Genomic DNA, 24,506 nt, shown 5'->3' on the forward strand with positions numbered 1-24,506 from the left:
CTCCCAGAGGCTTGGCACAGACATTCCAAGGGCTGGGGAGAAGTCACATCCAGGACTGTCCATGTTCCAGTAAGAGGAGATGATTTCGTCTTGCTGTGCTGCAGTTTACTCTCATGCACACAACATAGCTAGAGCCTAACTACCAAACTTTTTCCACAGCAAATCAGTATCATCATGCAAGTAATCTATATGTTCTGTATAAGAATTCAGCTGCATCTTGTCCTTTTGACTTTCTAATGTTTTGGCAATCATCTTGCTTTTTGGCAAGGTAACAAAAACTAAACTTTTGGCAGATGAGCAGGCCTTACCACTGTCCTCTGTTTGTTGGGTAGGAAGACTCTAACAGTAGGCTTCTGTGGAGATTTAGGATTATTCCTTGACAAATCTGTAGGGTTCTGATAAACTGAGAGAGATGAAGGTGCTACAGAGAGACTAGATGATGATGATGATGCAACAGTTTCTGTTGAAGCAGAACTGGAGACAGAGATATCGGTTCCATTCCCCATGGATTCCAATAACAGCTGTTCCCTCTGCTGTAGTGCATCTAGTTTGCTGGTGTATTCTTCATAGGCCTATAGATAGAGAACAAATTATTTTAAAATATTATTTAATACTTCTGAGATAAATACATTTTTCAAGACATAAGTTTCCATTTTGTCTGAAGTTACACAAACCATAATATGGAGATTTGGACAAAGAAGCAAACTAAGATTGGATATTTCTAATCTAGTGGTAAAAGCAGAGAACATTGCTGCCTGAGGTTTGTTATTATTTGCCAATATTCCATTGTGTTCCTCCAACAGCATAATTACACCAGTATAGACAGCAGCAATGTGATGGGACAGAGAAAAATGGCAGTCAGCAGCAACAGGCAGGGAAGAGGCAGTTGCTGGCTGATTAGCCAGCTTCAAAATGTCTGGTTTCTAGGATTGAGAAGGCTTGAAGTTAAACATACTCTATGATAAATTGCTCAGAAAACTACAATTATGGCAAGATAAATGAGTTTCTAATCAATTCCTTCCAGGCTGCTTTTCATTCTAAGAACTCTTCTAGAAGCCTGACATTGGAAACAAGCTTCTCTCCCTGGGCAGCCAAGTCCTCTGATTGCTGCTACTACTGCCTCTCTCCTACAAGACAGGCTGTGGCACTACCATAGTGCACCAAAAGGATTCCTGCCATGATGTTCAACTTTGCCCCTAAAACCTGCTCTTGACTTATGCATGAAGTAGACTTATACATGAGTACACATGGCATGTAATCTAGAGAAGAATAAGATATGTTTGGGCAATGTTCAAATTAGGATCTTAGTGCTAAGCACAGAAACCTTCAAACCTGAGCAAAATGAGTATATATGTCCACAAAGTAAAATAACAGCCAGCTGAACACAGAATTTTTTGTATCCAAATTAAGACATGGCAGATTCAGACTTTGCTAATACATTTTAAACATATTTTATTTTTGCCATATGATAATTCTCCCCCACCTATCTTTTTTTTAAAAACAAAGCATCAAGGATGACATCTCTGTAAGCAAGCATAAGCCATCAGAAGCAAAGTAATACCCCACTGCAGCAATTCCATCACCACCCCCATTTTGCATTCTCTCCCTGCTCCCAGAAAGCAAGATTAAGGCTTGCTTTGAAGACTAACTTTGCAGTGGCTATTTAAACTTTAGTTTCAAAACACAGGAGATACTTCCTACCATACTCAGACACTAACAGTAGTTTTTATGGGCTGAAACCACTGGCCAGTCCAAATCCATTTCAACTCTTTGGATTCCTGCGTCAGAGCCCAGTAGCTGGAGTATCTCATCCAAACATCAGAAACAGAGGAGACAGTCGTAAATATTTCAACAATATATAGAGAGGTCTATTTATTTATTTGCAGTATTTATATTCCGCCCTTCTCACCCCGCAGGGGACTCAGGGCGGATTACAGTGTACACATATATGGCAAACATTCAATGCCAATTTGACATACAACGTATACAGACATACACAGAGGCTATTTAACTTTTTCTGGCCGCCAGGGGAGCTGTCGCTTTCATCGTCCATCTGCGACACTGATGAAATACTTCCACATTCCCCGCATGCTTTTGCTGGAGTGCTTTGTTGGAGTCTTTTTTATGGCCTCATAAATTAGTTAATTTAGCCTCCCCACACAAGGTGGTACCTAATTTTCCTACTTGACAGATGCAACTGTCTTTCGGGTTGCAAAGGGCAACAACAGGCTACACAATTGGTTGGAAGCCCACTCCAACCCGGGCTGGCTTTGAACTCATGACCTTTTGGTCAGAGTGATCTTAATGCAGCTGACACTCAGCCAGCTGCGCCACTGTGCATTTATGACAGTCTCCTCTGGTCCTGGTAACCGAGCTTTACATCAAACCCCAGAACACAATTGTGACAGGCATAGAGAATTATGACAATCATAATCTGATTTAATTACAGAAAAAAACTATCTGCCTTTCATGGGTATAGATAGAATATCAGACAACATGAAAATACAAAAGCAGAATGTCACAAAGCAATGCAGAAAAGTATGTTTAAATTTCATGCAACAAAATTTAAATTGTTTAGCCTTCTTCTTGATTACCTATGTGTTAAAAAGGAACTCTTTAAGTACTGACCGCGAAACATTTCAAAAACATATACTTGGTCTGATGGACAAATTCCTACCACCATGCTATTTGATATCATCATCATTCAAGCTAGACAATGCTCCAAACCATGATTTGAAGGAGTACAAATGAGCCATGTGGTTCTTTTCCCCCTCTGTCAAACAACTTCTCTCTGTTCTGGTCAGCCAATATGTGATAAAAAATATATACATCAGCAAATTTGGCTTCAAAATCAAAACCAGAAGCCATGGTTTGAAGGCTATAGATATCACAACATACCATAATTGGCCCTAAACAATTAAATTCAAACAAGATGTGTGACATTTTATGCATCTGAACTCAGCACTTACCTCCAAATAAATGGATGGTGGATTGTGTTCTCCTCCAAACCTATCCAGTAGGGCCTCTATGTGTTCCTGCGTTAATTTAATCATCTGTTTGATGTTCCATACCTAGAAATGTAAACAAATGTGTATATTTCAATACAACCAATCAAATTAAGCCAATGTATGGTATAGCTCAGATATTTATGGTGAGTAAAGTCACTTGCTGACACATTTCAAGCATCATATATATATATATGTGATACAATCCTGTCACTACACTACAATGACACAAGATGACATACCCCCTTCCCACTCACATAATCATAATCTATATCTCATATCTTATAACTATGGAATTGGCCTTGGACCACGATCTTTGGATTGCGTGATTTTAATATTGAAGGTAATTTTTAAAATGTTTAACTTGTATTAGTTTTAACTCCACTGATTTAAGTTTTTAATGTCTGTATGTGTTGCAAGGCATTGAATAATTGCCATATGTAAGCCACCTTTAGTCCCTTTCGTGTTGGAGAAAAACAGGGTAAAATAGAGTAAATAAAATAAATAAATAAACTGAATCCAGCAAACACCTATAAACATTGACAGTGAATGTATTATATAAAGACCTGGTACACAGGCCTTTATATCTAACTACTAAATGTAACAATGTGTGAGCCAATACAAACAATGACCGAATTTGTGAACTTATCCCAGAGAAAGAAGTAATGTTACAAAATGTTTCTATCATACCCACATCTATCCCACCTGCTCAGTCAACATGATCAATACTTGGGTATTAAGCAGAGAACTATTTATAGAAGACAAGCAAGATGAACTGTAACAATTAGCCAAAAGAGAACATTTAAGAATTTAAATATTTCTTCCTGTAAAAAAACCAAAACACTACAGTACATTTTGTGATCACGCAATCACCTCAGAGACTTAGCCATCTGTCAAAATATGGAGAACACAGCTATTCAGCTTTACCCAAGAATCAAGTTGACTGCATGGAAATAATAAAAATTTAAGAAATGCCATGCTCAGAATAGTCTAGCTAAACTGGTGTTCTATTCATATGTCTGATGCTTGTAAGAAGTTCTTTTCCCTTCATCTATAGATTAAAATATTATTTTGTAAACTGCTATATTACGTTTTTATCATGAAATGCATGTTAATAATAAATGATTAGGTGCTTTAGACAGAGCATCAAGCACTGATGACATAAAATACTGTATGTTAAGATTATATATAGAGACATGCTAAGTTATATTTCAATTAACAATGGTTGTTGTGTGCCTTCCAAACATTTCTCCCTTACAGTGAGCCCAAGATGAACATTATCACAGGGATGTCTTGACAAGACCTCTTTGGGGGAGGGGGGGGGGGGTTTGCTAGTGTCTTCCTTTCAGGCCAAGAGAGTGTGACTTCACTAAAATCACCTAATTGGTTTCCATGGTTCAGTGCATTCAAACCTTGGTCCAGAGTGTTAGAAGGAGAGGGGCTCTCCAGAAGTTTTCAAGACATGGACAGATATATAGCGAGAGACAGTCCTTCAAACATCACCTAAGTGAAATGTTTACCTTTCTTCCCAGCAGCTAACTTTTCTCATTTCTACTGTCATACTTCAGAGAGCGTGGAACCTACCACAGCTTTCAGAATCATTGTATAACTGTACAAAATCATTTTATAATTACTAACTTTAATGTTAAGATACATATGAAGTAGGACCTAAATACCCTAAGGGCACTGAATCCTGTCTGAACTTGGCAGCTATGGAGAACCAGACCTGGTTAATACTAGGATGGGAGACTGCCAATGAATACTACAGATTGTGAGCTATATTTCAGAGGAAAGAAAGCCCTCTGGGTACTTATTGTCTAAGAAAATCCTATGCAATACATGGGGTCACCACAGGTCAACAGGCGACGGAGATACAGTGTTACCTCACTTATCGCGGGTGTTACATTCCAGGAGCACCCGTGAAATGTGAAAATCCGTAAAGTAGGGATGCGATTTATATTTATTTACAATCTTATGTCGGCAAGTAGTGTCCCAAGCGGCCGCTGCACAAGTCCTACTTTTGTTTTTGGTGTGTATTCATCTGCTGAGTATATCATGACACCCTTTTCTTTTTAGGAAGTTTGATGCTTCTCCTGCCTGCACCAGATTGGTCTCATGATATCACGTGGGGGAGCTCCTCCCTCCCTATTCACCTGCCATTTGCCCCTCTAGACCTGTCCATCATTCTTCCCTTCCTTCTTCTGCTTTCAACCCAAAAGGGCTCCCATCTGTAGACAATAATGGTGTGTGAGTGTGTGTGTATCATCAGAAATTATTTCTTAAACTTGGAGGGTGAATTTAAAAGAGAAAAATAGGATTGTGGATCTAAAATAAATTGGAATTTATTGCATCTAAACATCAAAGGGGAGCTGAGGTTTCTTTAAATGCAGAGAGAATAAAAATGAGGATTTCCACCTGAAAGTCTGAAAGAAACCTGTGGTACAAGACAGGTTTTGCTGAAATGAGCAGACACACTTACACTGCAGCAAACTTGAATACAGACTTAACGTCACCAAAAAGTGATGAGGCTTCTACTCCACTCTAAAGAATCAGACTCTTTAATCTGGTAGTCCATGATCTAAAATCGGAACCATGTTTAATTTGAACCTGCTATGTGATAATCAATTTCAGAATTAGCTGGATAATTGAGTCAACACTAAAGTAAGTACCATGTTTTAATTGTATGATTCTGTTTCATGATTAGTAAAGATTCTCCACTATTTACAGATCTCTAAAAGCTTTAAACGTTATTGGAAGCACTCAATTTTTGTGAGGCCATATCAGTTACCAGAATTTGACATGTGAAATATGATGAGGATCATACATTTCCTTGTACAATTATCCTCTGCTTGAACATTATGACCAAAATATCAGTTAGAAGAACAAAGGACAACTAACAAACAAAACCCAAACTGATAAAGAACAATATTCTGCCTGATTATTAAAATAACCCAGTCTTCCTAATAACAAACCTAGGGAACGAGTGTTACCACAAAATCCAAAATGATACCATGGAAAAATGAGAGGAGATCATAAATGTCTCAGGACTCATTACAATATGAGTATACATTTCAACTTGGGGGTTTGTTTTGTTTTTGTTGTTTTTTTTGCAAATTTTACTTATCTGGTACCCACTGAATCATTAAAGAAAAAAATCACACACAAAACAAATAGATTGATGTATTAGTGCTGTAGCCCAGAGGAACTGTGTGTTTTTGGACAAGATTAATTGAGCTCCTCTCAACTAACTCTGTAAATATATTTACAGTTTTCCTTTCAAGACACGTGGCTGATTTTATTATGTACTTTTAAAAAATAGAACAAGCTTTCAGTTGTGTTTCATGTATGTTTAGGTAAAATCAAAATGTATGAAGGGAGGAGTAATACATAAAACCATGTTTCTACAGAAGTCAGTTGAATAAAAGTTCAGCACCAAGCAGCCTAAATGTCTTCCAAAACAAGATTTTCACTTGCCACAAAAAGAGAATGATGTCTTTCCAATGATTGTGTAAATGACACATGGGACAACAGTAAGATACAAAGAGTTTCAGTAGAACACCTACTGAAGCAGGTAGCCGATTAAAGCTTATCAATAAAAAAGCTATAAACAAAGGTCTCATCACAACTGCTGGTAAGTAGCCTCTTCTTTCCACATGCACAAGCCCCTAGCTTGAAAAGAAGGCAAATTAACCTCTCAAGATAATCTGGAAAATAACAAAAAGAACCTTCATAATTGTTTCTATATATTACTGGGAATTAAGATGCTGAGCAGGCAAATTAAATCTTATATTTTTATCCTCGCTAGTTACGTTATTTGTAACTAATAAAACTGATATAAATCTGGAACAAAATTCAATTGATTAGAGTACTCAAACAAAGATAGCCTTGAATTGTTCATGGGCGCTATCCATTTAAGGTACACAGAGTCCTCCCTATCTGTTGCACAAAAGGGTCCATTATAATTAAACATCTTTTCTCTGCAACCCCCTGAAATATTCTGGAAAAAATAATTCAGAAAAAATGAACGTGCAGTTTCTCCCAAAGCTTGCTTATCAACCTTGCAACAAATTCACCACTTTGCCTTTCTTTCCAGAAAAATCCTACACTTTCTTTCAAGCTGAGTTGGCAAAGTACATCACTTTCAACTGACAACAATGTTAGATTACTCAGACATTCTTCAGGTGGCATAAACTGCAAGGAATTATTTCTATTAGATATTTTACCCACCATTCTTGGCCCTACAGTAATTGCCTCTTTATTCTCAATAATCAATTTCCAATTGTACAATTTTTGGGCATCAAAAGAAACAACACCATAGGAGGCATGAACAATTTATGACCCAACAAGTCAAAAGGCAGCCCCTCAGTATGCTATGGAGTGAAACCAACAGTGTGACAGGCCTGCTGGTTTCACCCCAAAGTTGAGATTATAAAAATATGGGGCTGACAACCAACAGGCAGGCCATATATGATGATTGCATTAAGCATGGTAGATAATTGGTTATGTAGAGCTATTACACGTACACAATACATACACATAAAATCACTCATCTTTTAAAATGCCGAAAAACAAGGCACTGTATTTAAATGATATAGTTTGTCAGCCTTTGTTACCTGCCTTATTGATTAAGTAATCCAAATACTACCAGAAGCTTCACATATTCTTTAACTTGCATTGAGAAAGGAAAATGAACTGAAATTATATGCACAATGAAAATCAAGGAACTGCATCCTTATTAACTGTCCAAACAATCCACCCATAGCTTGCAGACAAAGGCTTAGCTGAACTAACTTGCAAGTCAAAACAAGGAGAAAATCATAGCATTTCAACTCAGTGGTCCTAAATTGAAAATTCCAAAGAATAAAAGGGTCCACAGTAGCCAGACAAAATATTAGAAGACCTGTTGGTTTGATCTAACTACAGTACACACATACACACATATATATATATATATATTCTGACACAAAAACTGTTTCTTTTAAACCAGTGGCAGAGCATTTGACCATCAGTTTAAACACACATGAATCAAATATTTGCTAACATCTGCACACTTTAAGGCACTGAGTACTATGTTACTCTCGTGCCACACATCTGTGATTGGCCTAGGAAGATGTCGTCACCCAAATTATATCACTGTTTCATTTTGTTTAGTGCTGTCTACACTGTCAGCAGCTCTTCATAATTTCATAAAAGTCTTTCCTACGTCACCACACCTTCTTTGTTTTTCTAAAGAAAATAAGCTTTTGCTGTGGCAAAAAGTTTGTATCATCCAGCACACTCTTATTTGACGATTCTTCCTAATCATCTTTGGAATGTTATACTATATTTGCAGTCTTCATCATTACACAAAAAGAAGCAGTTTTTAACATGGGTATTCACTCTCTGCAGTGAAAGAAAAAAGCCCACAGGATTTGGAAAGAATACAAGCTACATTTACTGGCATCTCTTAATCATGTGTTCCTAACAAATATATCCCTCCCCCATTCCAGCGTCTCTAAGCTATTTTAAGACTTCTTACTTATTGAGGACAGTCACATGAATACGGCCTTTAAAAGTTTGTTTTTAAAAGACAACACCATGGAGCAATGCATTTTTCTGTAATGATGTCTGATTTTGGGGGGGGGGGGTCACCTCTTCTCCCAATACACTATCAAATCCCAAGAGCCTACCACAGCCCATGGACACAGTCTGTATGTGCCAAGCTGCTGTTCATAGAATTTAGTTGTAATAATATCAATGTAATAATGCTTGCAGTATCTCTGCTTTAGCAGAGCAATAATCTAACCTTCATTCTCAGCTCCACAAACTGGACTTGTCACAATGGCAAGCATTTCACCTCCCTTTCCCACCCTCCAAATAGACATGGAGACCTATATAAAAAACCAACAGAAGTACTAGAGTTGCTTTTTGCTATTAATGAATTGCCCTGGCCTCTAAGGGAAGCATATTTGGGCCAAAGGGAGGCTTTTACACTATCTGCGAGGAGAAGGAAGAAGTTCATGGGAAGGTTGCTCTGATTACAGTACCCCTTAGCAAATATAAACTGTTTATAAACATACATTGGCGGCGGCGGGGGGGGGGGGGGGAGTGAAGCTAAGGAAAGGGAGTTGAATCCAGGAAGCTGCCTCAATGGAAATGAACCAATGGGGGAATGAAATGGGAAGGCAGTGGGGTTGTTGGAGAAAACCTAAATCACACCGCTAGGAATCAGTCAAAAGAAACCAAAAGAGCCATCCAGTCCAATCGTCAAATATGCAGAAACACACAAAGTACACAACAGATGCCAATTCAGTCCCTGTTTAAAAACCTCCAGGAAAGAGACTCTACTATATTCTGAGACAGTCTATTCCACTATCAAACAGCTCTACCACCATGAGGTTCTTCCTAGTGTTTATGTCAGTGGTTCCCCACCTGTGGTCCACAAAAACAAAAATATCGTCTGCAACCTCACCTTTACTGCACTCTTGCTTCAAAACCACGCAGCAATGAGAGCGACTGGTCTCGCAAAACCCTCTTATAATGCCAGGCAATGGGGATGTTGAGAGGGGAAGGACTGACTACCCACAAAAGATTATTACTAAAACATCAGCTCCAGATTATTAGATATGGTTTTCTGTGGGCAAGCAGATGGCAACTATTGGATGGCAAATGTTTTGTATCAGAAACTAGAGCTGATGTGGTCTATCCAATGCAATTTTCTGAATCCGCAGCCCAAATAACCAAACTGAATCTGAAGTTGACCAAAAGCTGATTTGTAACCCTTTTGGTACTAATGTTGGAGAGTGGTCCCTGGTCAAAAAAAGGTTGGGAACTACTGGTCAAGGTGGAATAATTTTCCCCGCAATCCGAATCCAGTGCTCTGTATCCTAGTCTCAGGAGCAGCAGAAAACATGCTTTCTCCCTCCTCCATGTGACATCCTTTCCAGTATTCAATCTGGCTATCACGATCCCTTTCCAGCCTTCTCTTCACACTAGTTGAAATGGAATCACTTTTCCTGCAATCTGAATCCACTGCTCTGTATCCTAGTCTCAGGAGCAGCAGAAAACATGCTTTCTCTCTCCTCCACGTGACATCCTTTCAGGTATTTAATCAGGCTATCATGTCCCCTTCCAGCTTTCTCTTCACAAAGCTAAATACACCCAGCTCCCTAAGTTGCTTCTCAGAGGGTTTGGTTTCCAGACTTTTGACCCGTTCGTCAATATCCTTCTTAAACTGTGGTATTGTCTAGAGACTGACACAGTATTCCAGCTGTCTGTCCAAAGCAGAATGTGTGTGTGTGTGTGGGGGGGGGGTGTCTATGACTTCACTTGACCAAGACACTAGACCAGGGGTCCTCAAACTAAGGCCCGCGGGCTGGATACGGCTCTCCAAGGTTATTTACCCAGCCCTCACTCAGGGTCAACCTAAGTCTGAAACAACTTGAAAGCACACAATAACAACACCAAACAACAATAGTACTATCTCATCAGTCAAAAGCAAGTCCACACTTCCCATTGAAATACTAATAAGTTTATATTTGTTAAAATTGTTCTTCATTTTAATTATAAGTGTATGTTGTACTAAAAATAAGATAGATTCATAGAATCAAAGAGTTGGAAAAGACCTCATGGGCCATCCAGTTCAACCAAGAAGCAGTAATTTTGCATTCAAATCACCCTTGACAGATGGCCATCCCACCTCTGTTTAAAAGCTTCCAAAGAAGGAGCCTCCGCCACACTCCGGGGCAGAGAGTTCCACTGCTGAACAGCTCTCACAGTCAGGAAGTTCTTCCTCATGTTCAGATGGAATCTCCTTTCTTGTAGTTTGAAGCCATTGTTTCGTGTCCTGGTCTCCAGGGAAGCAGAAAACAAGCTTGCTCCCTCCTCCCTGTGGCTTCCTCTCACATATTTATACATCACTATCATATCTCCTCTCAGCCCAGGCCCGTAGCCAGGATTTCGTTTGGGGGGGGGGGGGGGCTGAGTTTTTTTCAGGGGGGTTTTCGGGGGGGGGCTGAGTTTTGGGAGGGGCTGAGTCTGAGTGAAAGAGGGTCTAGCCTAGCAAACCTTTGGTATCATTACCCCAATACCCCCATGCATATGGGATATATTGAGTATGGTGATCAGATCATGATATGAATAAACATAAGTTTAAATAATGCACCAGTAAGGCCTTTTCGCGAACCACCATGAGAATTTCAGGGGGGAGGGGGCTGAAGCCCCTCCGAGCCCCCTCCCCTGCTACATGCCTGTCTCAGCCTTCTCTTCTTCAGGCTAAACACGCCCAGCTCCTTAAGCTGCTCCTCATAGGGCTTGTTCTCCAGACCTCTGATCATTTTAGTCGCCCTCCTCTGGACACATTCCAGCTTGTCTTGAATTGTGCTGATATGTGCAGTGTGCACAGGAATTCATTCATGTTTTTTTCAAATTATAATCCGGCCCTCCAACAGTTTGAGGGGCTGGATTATAATTTGGCCCTCTGTTTAAGAAGTTTGAGGACCCCTGCACTAGACTCCAATGGATGCAGCCTTGAATTGCATTGGCTTTACAAGTTGCCAGGCATGTAGCGGGGGGGGGGGGGGGGGGCTTGAGGGGCTTCAGCCCCCCCCCCCCCCCCGAAATTCTCATGGTGGTTTGCGAAAAGGCCTAACTGGTGCATTATTTAAACTGTTATGTTTATTCATATCATGATCTGATCACCATGCTCAATATACCCCATATGCATGGGGGTATTGGGGTAATGATACAAAAGGTTTGCTAGGCTAGACCCTCTTTCACTCAGACTCAGCCCCCCCCCCGAAACTCAGCCCCCCCCCCCCGAAATGAAATCCTGGCTATCCGGGCCTGTGAGCTGCTGCATCATAGGATTGAGCCTTCCCGTAATTCCCTCCCCTAATTTCACAAGACTATCATTGTATCTCCATCAGAAGACATTGGATGTGTCTACACGAGGCATGGGCCAACTTGGCCTCTGCAGGAGTTTTGGACTTCAACTCCCACCATTCCTAACAGCTTAAGCGGCTGAGGGGGGAAAGGAAAGGGTCTGAGCCGGTTAGGAATGGTGGGAGTTGAAGTCCAAAACACCTGCAGGGCCCAAGTTGGCCCATGCCTGGAGCAGATGCACTTCCAAGCTCCTTTGGCCTGCGCTTGCAAAGCCGGGGCCTCAATGTAGCAAAGCGAGGGCAAAGGGACTGCCTCGGGATGGATACCAGGCCGGTTGCCGTCGTTGCCGAGCCCAGCGGGCCTCACCTCCTCCGGCACGGCCGGGTCTCCCCCTGCGGCGCTTCCCTCTCCTGAGAAGCCCTCTGGCAGAGGCGGGAGCGGCGGTAGGGGCGGCAGCGGGGGCAGAGGCGGGAGCGGCGGCAGCGGCGGTAGTGGCGGCAGCGGCGGCAGCTCAGCCTCCATGTCCCCGTTGAAGAGCGAGGCCCCCTCGGCGTCTCCGTCGCTGCTCACCGCCGCCATCTTGGAGCGCGCGGAGAAGGAGGGGGAAGAGTCGGGGGAGGGGGGCGGCGAGAGCGACCCGGCCGCCCCCAACCGCGACCCGTAGTTGGAGAGGGGGGCGGGGCCACCGAGGGGGAAACAGGAGAGGGAGGAGGAGGAAGACTGAGAAGAGAGACCCAGGCCACCAGCCGCGGCCGCCGCACGTCACGCCCCCGGCCGTGACGTCACCCGGAATCGCCGCGCATGCGCGACGGGACGTCAGCGGGAAACACCCTGACATCACGCCGAGAGGGCCCCCTCCCCTCCCCTCCCCACCTCCCTACGTCACCCAGGGAACCCGGAAGGCGGGGATTCCTTGGCCACGCCTCCTTCCTCATCAAGTCTATTAGGAGCCCCCGGTGGCGCAGTGGGTTAAACCCCTGTGCCGGCAGGACTGAAGACCGACAGGTCGCAGGTTCGAATCCGGGGAGAGGCGGATATGAGCTCCCTCTATCAGCTCCAGCTCCTCATGCGGGGACATGAGAGAAGCCTCCCACAAGGATGGTAAAAACATCAAATCATCCGGGCGTCCCCTGGGCACGTCCCCTCCGCACAGCCCTATATCCCACAATAGGAGGTCCATGAATGCCTGAAATCCAAGCAGTGATTTAAATTGGGGAAAAGACACCAGGGTGGGTTGTTTACCTGCTTCCCAACACTGCTGTCCTAAAGGTATGTCCATCACCACCCACACTTACTTCTGACTTGTTATGTTATAATACAGCACTGCCTGAACATAAAGCAAAAAGTAGATGCTAGAAACAATATCATACGAAAGCTGACTGGCACAACCTGGGGATCACAACCAGACAGAGTGAAAGACATCTGCCCTTGTGCTATGCTGCTGAGTACACATGCCCTGTGTGGAACACATCTCACCACACTAAAACAGTGTGATTGATTGACTGACTATTGGAACACGGAATAATGGATAACGAGTTTTGGATTCTGATTTCATTGATGAGACCTGATGGATTTGTTATATTGATGTAGTGATGTATTGATGCTGATGTTTAATGATTTGTGATGCTATTGCTTTTAAATGCTTAATTGATTTTGTATTGTGTATACCTAAATTGTTGTAAACCGCTTTGAGTCGCCTAAGGGCTGAGAAGAGCGGTATACAAATAAATTAAATAAATAAATAAACAAATAAAACAGTAGATGTGACTCTTACTGAGACATGCCGCATTATCACGGGGTGTCTGCGCCCTACACCACTGGAGAAATTACACTGCTTAGCCGGTATTGCACCACCTGACATCCGCCGGGAAGTAGCAGCCAATAGTGAAAGGACCAAGGCAGTGACATCTCCAGCTCATCCCCTGTTTGGGTATCAGCCAGCACATCAACGACTTAAATCTAGAAATAGTTTTCTAAGATCTACAGAGACACTCGCTGGAACACCTCAGCAAGCGAGAGTCCAAAAGTGGCAGGCTCAAACCCAGAACCTCAACCAATGGCTGATACCAAATGAGAGACTCCCCCCTGGGCACACAGAAGACTATGCAACTTGGAAGGTGCTGAACAGACTGTGCTCGGGCACCACGAGATGCAGAGCCAACCTTAAGAAATGGGGCTACAGGGCGGAATCCACGACATGCGAGTGTGGAGAAGAGCAAATCACAAACCACCTGCTGCAATGCACCCTGAGCCCTGCCACATGCACAATGGAGGACCTTCTTGCAGCAACACCAGAAGCACTCCAAGTGGCCAGATACTGGTCAAAGGACATTTAATCAACTACCAAACTCGCAAATTTTGTATTTGGTCTGTCTGTTTGTTTTGTTCTGTTAGAAATGTAATACCATTGACTGGTTGCCCTGACACGACAAATAAATAAATACGGTATGTTAGCTAAGCATCCCTGGGAACAATATTCCACAATTGTGATTTTATTCCATGCAGCTGAATAAAATTCCACGTCATCTGCTTTGAACTGGAATATATGGCAGTGTGGACTCAGATAACCCAGTTCAAAGCAGATATTGTGGGATTTTCTGCTTTAATATACTGGGTTATATGGCTGTGTGGAAGGCCCCTAAGACAGCAGCAAGTAGAAGGTACTACTCCTGAGTACTTAATAAAAGTTAATCAAACCAAAGAGCTATCTGGTTCTTACATAGTTCCCAAACAGTGGCCTATAGGAAGCCCACAGCAAGAGACAAAAACAGAGCTGCCCTTCTTCTTATATTCCCCAGCAAATGACACTCCGGGCCCTTCCAGACAGCCCTATATCTCAGAAATCAAGGCAGAAAATCCCACAGTATCTGCTTCAAACTGTGTTATCTGAGTCCACACTCAGATAATGTGGGATTTTCTGCATTGCTATTCTGAGATTTTCTTACGTACTTAAGAGGAGCTTTTGCACAACTAAGACTTGTGCACCAGCTGCGCCAGTACCTTGGGAAGTCTGACTTGGCCACGGTGGTCCATGCTCTAATTACATTTCGAATAGATTACTGCAACACGCTCTACGTGGGGCTGCCTTTGAAGACAGTTTGGAAACTTTAGCTAGTTCAACGGTCGGCAGCCAGACTACTAACTGGGGCGACATACAGGGAGCACACCACTCCCTTGTTGTGCCAGCTCCACTGGCTGCCAGTCCACCTCCAAGCCCAATTCAAAGTGCTGGTTTTGACCTATACAGCTCTATACGGTTCTGGCCCAACTTACTTGTCCGAACGCATCCACCGCTATGTCCCACCTCAAAACCTAAGATCATCTGTGGAGGCCCTGCTCTCGCTCCCATCAACAGCACAAATGCACCTGGCAGGGACGAGAGACAGGGCCTTCTCAACGGTGGCCCCCTGCCTATGGAACACACTCCCAACTGAGGTAAGAACGGCCACCTCCCTCCTAGTTTTTCGAAAGAAACTAAAGGCATGGTTTTGGGACCTGGCTTTTGGACAATAGATGCAAGCAGCACTTTAAGGGAATATGACTGGAATGACGATATGGCTGATGAGATTGTTTTACTGTTTTATTTATTTATTTATTTATTTATTTATTTACTGTATTTGTATACTGCCTTTCTCAGCCAATTGGTGACTCAAAGCGGTTTCCAACAACTATGGCTTATGTATCATTAATTATGCTTTTATGTCTAATTGTGGTTTTAATTTTGTAATTTGTTATGTAATGGCTTCGGAATGGGGCCCATTGTAAACCGTCCTGAGTCCCTCTTCGGGGGTTGAGAAGGACAGGATAGAAATGTGAGAAATAAATAAATAAATAAATAGTACTTACTTAGGTGATCCCTCGTAGCTCGAGGATGATGGTCTTCCAGATGTAGTGTCTTGGCGGTGGGTCTGTAGGTGGCTGTGGAGCCCTATCTGCATGTTCTCCCGCATTGAGGACATGGGTTTCCAGACGGAAGATGGTCCCGGTCAGGGTTGGCTTGACGCACCTTCCTCTTGGCATGTTTCTTCCTTTCACCCTCCATTCATGCCTCTTATTTTGGGATATATTTATTTATTGTATCAGGTATCAGGTATTGTATTTATCGTAGTCACCTATGGATGTGAGAGCTGGACCGCAGAGAAGACTGAGCGAAGGAAGATAGATGCTTTTGAACTGTGGTGCTGGAGGAAAGTACTGAGAGTGCCTTGGACAGCGAGAAGATCCAACCAGTCCATACTTCAAGAAATAAAGCCTGACTGCCCATTGGAGGGAAGGATAGCAGAGGCAAAGATAAAGTACTCTGGCCACATCATGAGAAGAAAGGAAAGCTTAGAGAAGACAATGATGCTGGGGAAAATGGAAGGAAAAAGGAAGAAGGGCCGACCAAGGGCAAGATGTATGGATGGCATCCTTGAAGTAACTGGATTGACCTTGAAGGAGCTGGGAATGGTGACGACCGACAGGAAGCTCTGGCATGGACTGGTCCATGAAGTCACAAAGAGTCGGAAACGACTGAACAAATGAACAACAATCAGGAGCGAACCAAACAGTTGTATTGTATTTTTAGAAAAAACACACAAAGTTTGAAAACATTACTGGGTCCCAGTTTGTTTGTTTCTTTGGTGTCCCTTGATTTGAAGATAGCCAGTAAGTTAATTTATCCATATTTATTATCTCCAGGACCTCGTTCTGCCATTCCTCTCTTTTTGGTATCTCTTTTGATCTCCAGTTCTTCGCAAATACAATTCTGGCTGCCGTGGCCAGAAAATTAAACAAAATCTCTTTGTTTTCATCTTCCTCCAGGTTCAGCATTCCTAGTAAGAAATATTCTGGCTCTTTTTGGATTTTCATTTTTAGATATGAAATTTTAGAAATAAAAACTTGGCATTCTACTAAATGGTTTTTGACCAGTAGCTGGCCACTTGGAATGCCTCTGGTGTCGCTATAAGAAGGTCCTCCATTGTGCATGTGGCGAGGATCAGGTTGCATTGCAGCAGGTGGTTTGTGATTTGCTCTTCTCCACGCTTGCATGTCGTGGATTCCATTTTTTAGCCCCATTTCTTAAGATTGGCTCTGCATCTCGTGGTGCCAGAGCGCAGTCTGTTCAGTACCTTCCAAGTTGCCCAGTTTTCTGTGTGGCCAAGGGGGAGTCTCTGATTTGGTATCAGCAATTGATTGAGGTTCTGGGTCTTAGCCTGCCACTTTTGGATTCTCGCTTGCTGAGGTGTTCCAGCGAGTGTCTCTGTAGATCTTAGAAAATTATTTCTTGATTTAAGCCATTGATGTGCTGGGTGATATCCAAACAGGGGATGGGCCAGCGATGTCATTGCCTTGGTCCTTTCACTGTTGGTTGCTCTTTCCTGGCAGATGTCAGGTGGTGCAATACTGCCTAAATAGTGTAATTTCTCCAGTGGTGTAGGGCGCAGACACCCCGTGATAATGCAGCATGTCTCATTAAGAGCCACATCCACTGTTTCACCATGGTGCAATGTGTTCCACATTCAGCACCAGAGTAGCAAAGTACAAGGGCAAGATTCACTGTATCTGGTTGTGGTCCCCGGGTTGTGCTAGTCAACTTTCATATTATATTGTTTGTAGCACCCCCTTTTTGCTTGATATTCAGGCAGTGCTTGTACATCAGCCTACGATCCAGGGTAACTCACTAGTATTTGGGTGTGCTGCAATGCTCCAGTGGGATTCCTTCCCAGGTCATCCTCAGAGCTCAAGATGCTTGTCTGTTTTTAAGATAAAAAGCACGTGTCTGTGTTTAAGATGGATTAGGAATCAGCTGGTTTCCCCTGTAATAGGCAGTGAGAGCACCTAGAGCTTCAAATACCTTCTGTTCAACCATTTCAAAGCTCCCTGCTTGAGCAGCGATGGCACGATCATCAGCATAGATGAAACTCTCTGTCCCTTCTGGCAGTGCTCTTCTCTGGTCATTTGTGTAAATGTTGAACATTGAAGGAGCAAGCATGCTCCCCTGAGGCAGGCCATTTTTCTGTTTTCGCTATCTGCTTCATTGGCCCTGGAACTCAACAAAGAAGGTCCTGTTTTATAGCAGGTGAAGTGGCAGTCCTGTGATATTATAATTTTTTCTCAGGAGAAGGCGATGATTTACAGAGCATTAGATGAGGAGTACATGATAGCATTTTTCACTCAATAAATTTAAAGGATGTCAAGTGAAGAAAGGCTAAATTATATGCATGTGTATGCTGTTACTATGTGTTGCTTCTTGGAGAGTTTCATTCCTTCAAAAGCCCAAATAAAAACAAAAATAACCAGGAGTGGTAACATTACCATGAACCCCATCAAATATTTACAGCTGGTTTTCAGTGTAGAGGGATTGAGTAAAGTATAGAGGAAGGACCCTAATGGCTATTAACTCGTTTTCAGTCCACTGAGTAGTTTGTTTTATGGCTTCCCAAAAAGAGGCCGGGAGGAGAGCGAGAAAATACGGCTATGAAATCCTATTAGCTCACCTCCTTTACCTTCCCCCTCTGATATAGTGCTCTTTACAGAAAGCATATCCAAGGAACTTTGTACTTTCTATTGTTATGCTTTGTATAATACAATTTTGGGTATTCCCAGTGGTAGTATCTCATATGGGGATCATATTTCCTGCTTTTGATGTTTCTTCATTGGTTACTCATTCTTTCTAGGGGTGCATCTTGACACTGCCAAATTAATGCAGTTTGACACCACTTTTATTGCATTGCTCAGATCTATGGAATCATGAGTTTTGCTGTTTTTCATGTTCTTTAGCAACTTTCTCTGTTTTTAAATCTCAGCTGAAAACTTTTTCTAAAGCTTTGGTGTTGTTTTGCAGTCTTGCATATTTTGATCACATATATTGGTTGGTTTGGTTTGCATTATATTTTTTTGTTTTTGCATTTTGTCCGAACAATTTGCTTTGTACAACTTAGTGTTTTGTTATCCCTCCTTCCGTCTCTGTTTGTACATGCTCACATACATATATTTTAGATTGTACGCCATGAGCAGGACCCATGGCTTTTTGTTGTTTTACTGTAAAGTGCCATGTACATCATGGTACTTTAAATGACAATGCTAATGCTAATAATATTTCTGGACTCTCAGGATATTATGCAATACAATCTGTTAGAACCCTCTACCCCACAAGACATTTTTTCTTCCAATTCAGTTCATCTTCAGCTCAGTTTTATGATTCCCTAGTGAGTGCTAAGAAACTTGAGAGTTAGAAAGATGAAGTTTTATAAAGCACTTTATTTGACTTCTTCGTTGTATTTATATGGCAAACTTGATGTGATCCCACATTAAGAGGAAAAAGGCTGATTTATATCAGGTTAGAGCCTTTTTGTGGTGTCCCCAACTCTGGAATTTGTTGCTTGAGATATATATATATGACTCCATTTTGGTCTCCTTCTAGTGAACCCGAAACCTTTTTCATGTCACACTGATTTCACTGATTATTTCATTGACATGATATGCTGCCTCTAGCTGTTTTCCATTATTTTCGAAGTTGATCAAGAACATGGCCATATAGCCCGAAAAAACCCCACAAGAACCTAGTGATTCCAGCCATGAAAGCCTTCGACAATACATTGATCTCTTGTTTTTTTAAAATATGTATGCTTACTTTATTCCATTTGTTTTATCAGTCCCTCTATGAGAGTTCTTCCTGAAAAGCAGAATATAGATTTACTCAATCAATTAGGTACGCAATAAGTTATGGCAATTTTTTCTCAGCTTTTTAGACAAAAACTGTAAAAAGACAGCTATTTGGCTTACCTGGATGCGATCGCACCATTGAATTCTGCTTACTGGAACTGTCTTGGATTTACTCCAAAATATCAAGTGGAGGATGCATGCATCCAAACATAATCATCATGAAAGGGATAGAAAAATCCCTCGATGTTGAATTTGGCATTCTCTGTGTCCCAGTCCTCCTTCCAGGGTTCTCCCAGGGGTCATATATGCCTTCCATATGACACTACTGCTGGTTTCCCAGTTTTTGTATGCATTTCCCCCTTCTATGAGGGCGAAAGCCTTCTCATAGGCTTAGTTACTGCTACAAGGAGGTTCAAGCTAAAATGTCCTGGTTTTACCTTCCCACTATTAAAATCCTCCTCTGAGACTGAATTCATTCCTCATAATGAAAGCAGTTCCCTACTCTTGTCCTAAAAGAAAGAAGTATTTTGTTCTCAGAGATTACTGGGGGTTCATCTATACTGCATTAACAATGCACTTTGACACCACTTTAACCTCCATGGCTCAATGCTATGGAATCCCGGGATTTATTATTTGGTGAGGCATAACATGGCAAAACATGAATCCATAGAATCATAGAGTTGGAAGAGACCTCATGGGCCATCCAGTCCAACCCCCTGCCAAGAACAGGAAAATTGCATTCAAAGCACCCCTGACAGATGGCCATCCAGCCCCTGTTTAAAAGCTTCCAAAAAAGGAGCCTCTACCACACTATGGGGCAGAGAGTTCCACTGCAGAACAGCTCTCACAGTCAGGAATTTCTTCCTAATGTTTAGGTGGAATCTCCTTTCTTGTAGTTTGAAGCCATTGTTCCGCTTCCTAATTTCCAGGGCAGCAGAAAACAAGCTTGCTCCCTCCTCCCTATGACTTCCTCTCACGCATTTATACATGGCTATCAGGTCTGTCTCCTCTCAGCCTTCTCTTCTTCAAGCTTCTCTTCTTCATAGCAATGAGCCATGGCAATGAAAGTGGTATCAAACTGAATTAACTTGTGTTGATGGACCCTGAGTGTACATGAAAATGCTGGACCTGAATTAGTTGTGACTTTTAATTAGCAAAGAAACTCAGCAACTCTGAGATGGCTCTCAGACACTATCTGCTTCCATCTCTTTGCCAGCCAGGAAATCCAATGCAGGGATGGCAGGTATTGAGGCCTGGCCCTTCTTTTCCAGCTTCCAGGGCAAAGGGGAGGAATCTCAGCGTAAAAGAACAGCCTTAAGAAATGTGTTTTTTTTAATTTGTTTAGATCAGTGGGACTTAATTTCGTAATGAATAACATGACCCATTCAACCCATTGTCTTACATGTGGCATAATGTAAAAATAAACCATGTGTAGTTCAAGTGTGATCAGCCCACACACTGCCTTGCCAGAGAAAGGAAAAATATATCATGCAGATGAACAATAAAAAACAAGTAGTTTACTCTTCGTAGTTCACAGCAACATATGTGCAATGTGATCAGTTGCATCAACTCACATAATGTCCTTTTATGAGAGATTTAAAATGGTCTTTCTTTGTTTATGTGGATAAACTCCATCATTTCATGAAACGAGAGTATATTTTACACCATCTCTCTCTGCTTCACACTTTTTCTTCTGTGTTTCTCTCTGAGCATCTGCATATCTGACCTGAACAAAAATGTAACAGTAACCAAAAGTCCAAGGCTCAGCCATCTGCCCACACGAAGCCCAACCAATCGGCTTCATGCATCTTATTTTACAGTTGACACACACACACTAACTGATCTCTTGCATGCTCCAACATTACATCCTTTTAAATACCTTCTTCTCTTTGGTATATATCTAAAACTGTAAAATGTAGATGTAGTGAAGAGCTGACTCAAAACAAATATGTCATGCAGTTTTTCTTACAGAGCAAGGTTTTGCTACAACTTGCCACTACGTTCACACCTACAGGGGAAAAGGCTGGCCTAATTTAGACTTCATGTATCATTTTTTAAAATGGCAAATAATGTGGAAGAGCATTGTTATAATAAGGGGGGCCCTGCTGTTTTGGTCTCTGTTGTTACTGAAAGGAGCAAGGAGAAAATGCTTTTCCTTTAAAGTAAGGAGGATGTTTCCTTGAGCCTTGTTTACCAGTGGAATCAGAACCTCTCTTTTAAAGATAACCAACATTCGTCATGACCAAATACTGCCCTTAGAAATATTTACTTTTGGAAACAGCACATACGCACCAAAGCCACTTCCCAAATAAGTGAAGAAGAAAAATACGTAGAACCCCACAGCCTTGGGTTTGCAATCGGTGTTTAGATGTGTTTTCCAAGATTACAACTCTAAACAAAATCAAAAATTCCTATGGTGTGAGGCAAAACCTCCTTTTGTTGATCATCTTAGGTCATTCACCAGCTCATTATATGGAGCTATGAACTTTTCCACTCAGAGATACTCTGCTGACGTTAGATATCATCTTATCCCTCAAGGACAAAACAGAAGAGAAACAAGAGCTCTTTGATTTATTTTCATTTATTCATTATTTATCAAATGCCTTTATTTTCAAGGTGTAGCTCAGTTTTTTCCCCAACAATCTTCTTCCTAGGAATAGAATTAATGCGGGGGTTGAAACTTAGGATCTAGTGGTTGTTCTCTGGGTGTATTTGTATTAGGTGTATCTGATTTATTTCTGTTTTTCTGTATACCACCTTTACGGAATAAACATTATCTTTAAAAATAATAAGTATCCGTTTTCTATTGCTTCCACCCTCAGAAAAAGGGGCTGAGCTGAATCAGGCTGATAGAAAGACAAAAATGTTAGGGTAAGAGATATGTTATTGGGTTGCTGTGAGTTTTCTGGACTGTATGGCCGTGTTCCAGAAGCATTCTCTCCTGACGTTTTGCCCACATCTATGGCAGGCATCCTCAAAGGTTGTGAGGTCAGTTGGAAACTAAGCAAGTGGATTTTAATATAAATGTTATTGTATTATTGATGTTTTAATTTTATGTTTATGTTCAAATTTCAGTTTATGTTTAATATGGTTAGGTTTTTAATTTATTGTTATATGTTATTGTCTAGTTATATGTCTTGGTTTTCCCAAGTATGTACGACATAGAATTTTGCCATTATTATGTTGAAAAATGCCTTGAGTCCCCTCAAGGGAAGAAAAGTGGTATATAAAAGTTCAAAATAAATAAATAAAATATCTGTGGAATGTCCAGGGTGGGAGAAAGAACTCTTGTCTGTTTGAGGCAAGTGTGAATGTTGCAATTGGCCACCTTGATTAGCAGTGAATGGCCTTGCAGCTTCAAAGTCTGGCTGCTTCCTGCCTGGGAGATTTTTTGTTGGGAGGTGTTAGCTGACTCTGATTGTTTCATGTCAAGAATTCCCATTTTTTTGAGTGTTGTTCTTTATTTACTGTTCTGATTTTACAGGTTTTTTAAATAATGGTAGCCAGATTTTGTTCATTTTGTTGTTAAGTACTCCCAGTAACAAAGAAAAGCCTTTTTTTAAAGGTGCTTACTGTATCTGTACCACAATAGTTTAATGCACACTTTTAAGAGAAATGAACACTTCAACTCCAGCTCCAGCTGAAGGACAATTAAGAACTATACACAGTTCTTTATGGCACTTCTTTCTCATTATGTAACAAGTTACACATCTATATAAATAAAAATGTAATGTTTGTTTGTGGGATTAACATAACTCAAAAACCACTGGACGAATTGACACCAAATTTGGACACAATACACCTGACACCAATTTTGGACACAATACAAGTGACCATCACTCATAAAACACTGAAAAACACAGCGGAAGGGACTTAAAAAGCCAAAAAAATTTAAAATACATTACAACACATGCACAAAATCACCTATATACACATATACACACATTTATACACACACAAAACACATATACACAGACTGGGCTACAGCAACGCGTAGCAGGGGACAGGTAGTATGTGTGTGTGTGTGTGTGAAAATATATATATATCTCAGCAGGCCACGGTAGTGGGTAAGGATTGCTCTCAAAGCCCTGTTAATATGCATGACTTTGACAGCTGGCAAATAGAGAGAGAAAACGTGGAGGCTATGACAGACTTTGTATTTCTAGGTGTGAAGATTACTGCAGACGCAGACTGCAGCCAGGAAATCAGAAGGCCTTTACTTCTTGGGAGCAGAACAATGGCCAATGTCAACAAAATAATGAAGAATAGAGACATCACACTGGCAATGAAGGTCTGCATAGTTAAAGCAATGGTATTGCCCATAGTAACCCAAGGATGCAAGAGCTGGACCATAACGAAGGCTGTGCAAAGAAAAATAGATGATTTTGAATTGTGGTGTTGGAGGAAAATTTTGAGAGTGTCTTGAAGCACGAGAAGATCAAACCAGTCCATATTCCAGGAAGTAAAGCCCAACTGCTCACTGGAGGGAAGGATATTAAAGGCAAAGATGAAGTATTTTGACCACATAATGAGAAGAGAGGAAAGCTTGGAGAAGATAATGATGCTGGGGAAAATGGAGGGAAAAAGGAAGAGGGGCCAACCAAGGGCAAGATGGATGGATGTTATCCTTGAAGTGACTGGCTTGATTTTGAAGGAACTGAGGGGTGGTGATGGCCAAGAGGGGGCTCTGGCATGGGCTGGTCCATGAGTTCATGAAGAGTCAAAGGCAACTAAATGAATAAGCAACAAAAATGCCATAAATGAGTAGTTATTTCTGTCCAGGCAAATAATAGTTTGTGAGGGCCCATGAGATTGGCATCACCCTTGTTTCTGGCATTCATATGTAAAGCTCACTGTATAGGATATGCACCATAGTAGACAAGCTAGGGATGCATATGTATGGGCACTTCTTAGAATGCAAACATCTCCTGCTGAGTTTCTGAGTGGGGCAACCTATCAGTGCCTCTGCTAAAAGAATCACACTGGCTCTAT

At 41.6% G+C, this 24,506-nt stretch overlaps 2 protein-coding genes across 5 annotated transcripts in view; one reads left to right on the top strand and one right to left on the bottom strand.

Moving 5' to 3' along the window:
• Window positions 1-12,660, bottom strand: part of BRAF (B-Raf proto-oncogene, serine/threonine kinase) — a 61,501-nt gene extending 48,841 nt beyond the window's left edge. For all 4 annotated transcript variants that reach the window (XM_060776833.2, XM_060776832.2, XM_060776831.2 and 1 more), the window contains exons 1-3: window positions 12,234-12,660; window positions 2,970-3,071; window positions 309-572 (exon numbers count right to left, since the gene is read on the bottom strand). In XM_060776833.2, the coding sequence (XP_060632816.2) occupies window positions 309-572; window positions 2,970-3,071; window positions 12,234-12,446 (579 nt within the window). In that variant the 5' untranslated portion in view covers window positions 12,447-12,660. The remainder of the gene's footprint in view (window positions 1-308; window positions 573-2,969; window positions 3,072-12,233) is intronic.
• ADCK2 (aarF domain containing kinase 2) overlaps window positions 1-24,506 on the top strand; it is a 200,710-nt gene that overhangs the window by 77,612 nt on the left and 98,592 nt on the right. The window lies entirely within an intron of this gene.

This window comes from Anolis sagrei, chromosome 5 (genome assembly GCF_037176765.1).
Source record: "Anolis sagrei isolate rAnoSag1 chromosome 5, rAnoSag1.mat, whole genome shotgun sequence".
Taxonomy (NCBI): domain Eukaryota; kingdom Metazoa; phylum Chordata; class Lepidosauria; order Squamata; family Dactyloidae; genus Anolis; species Anolis sagrei.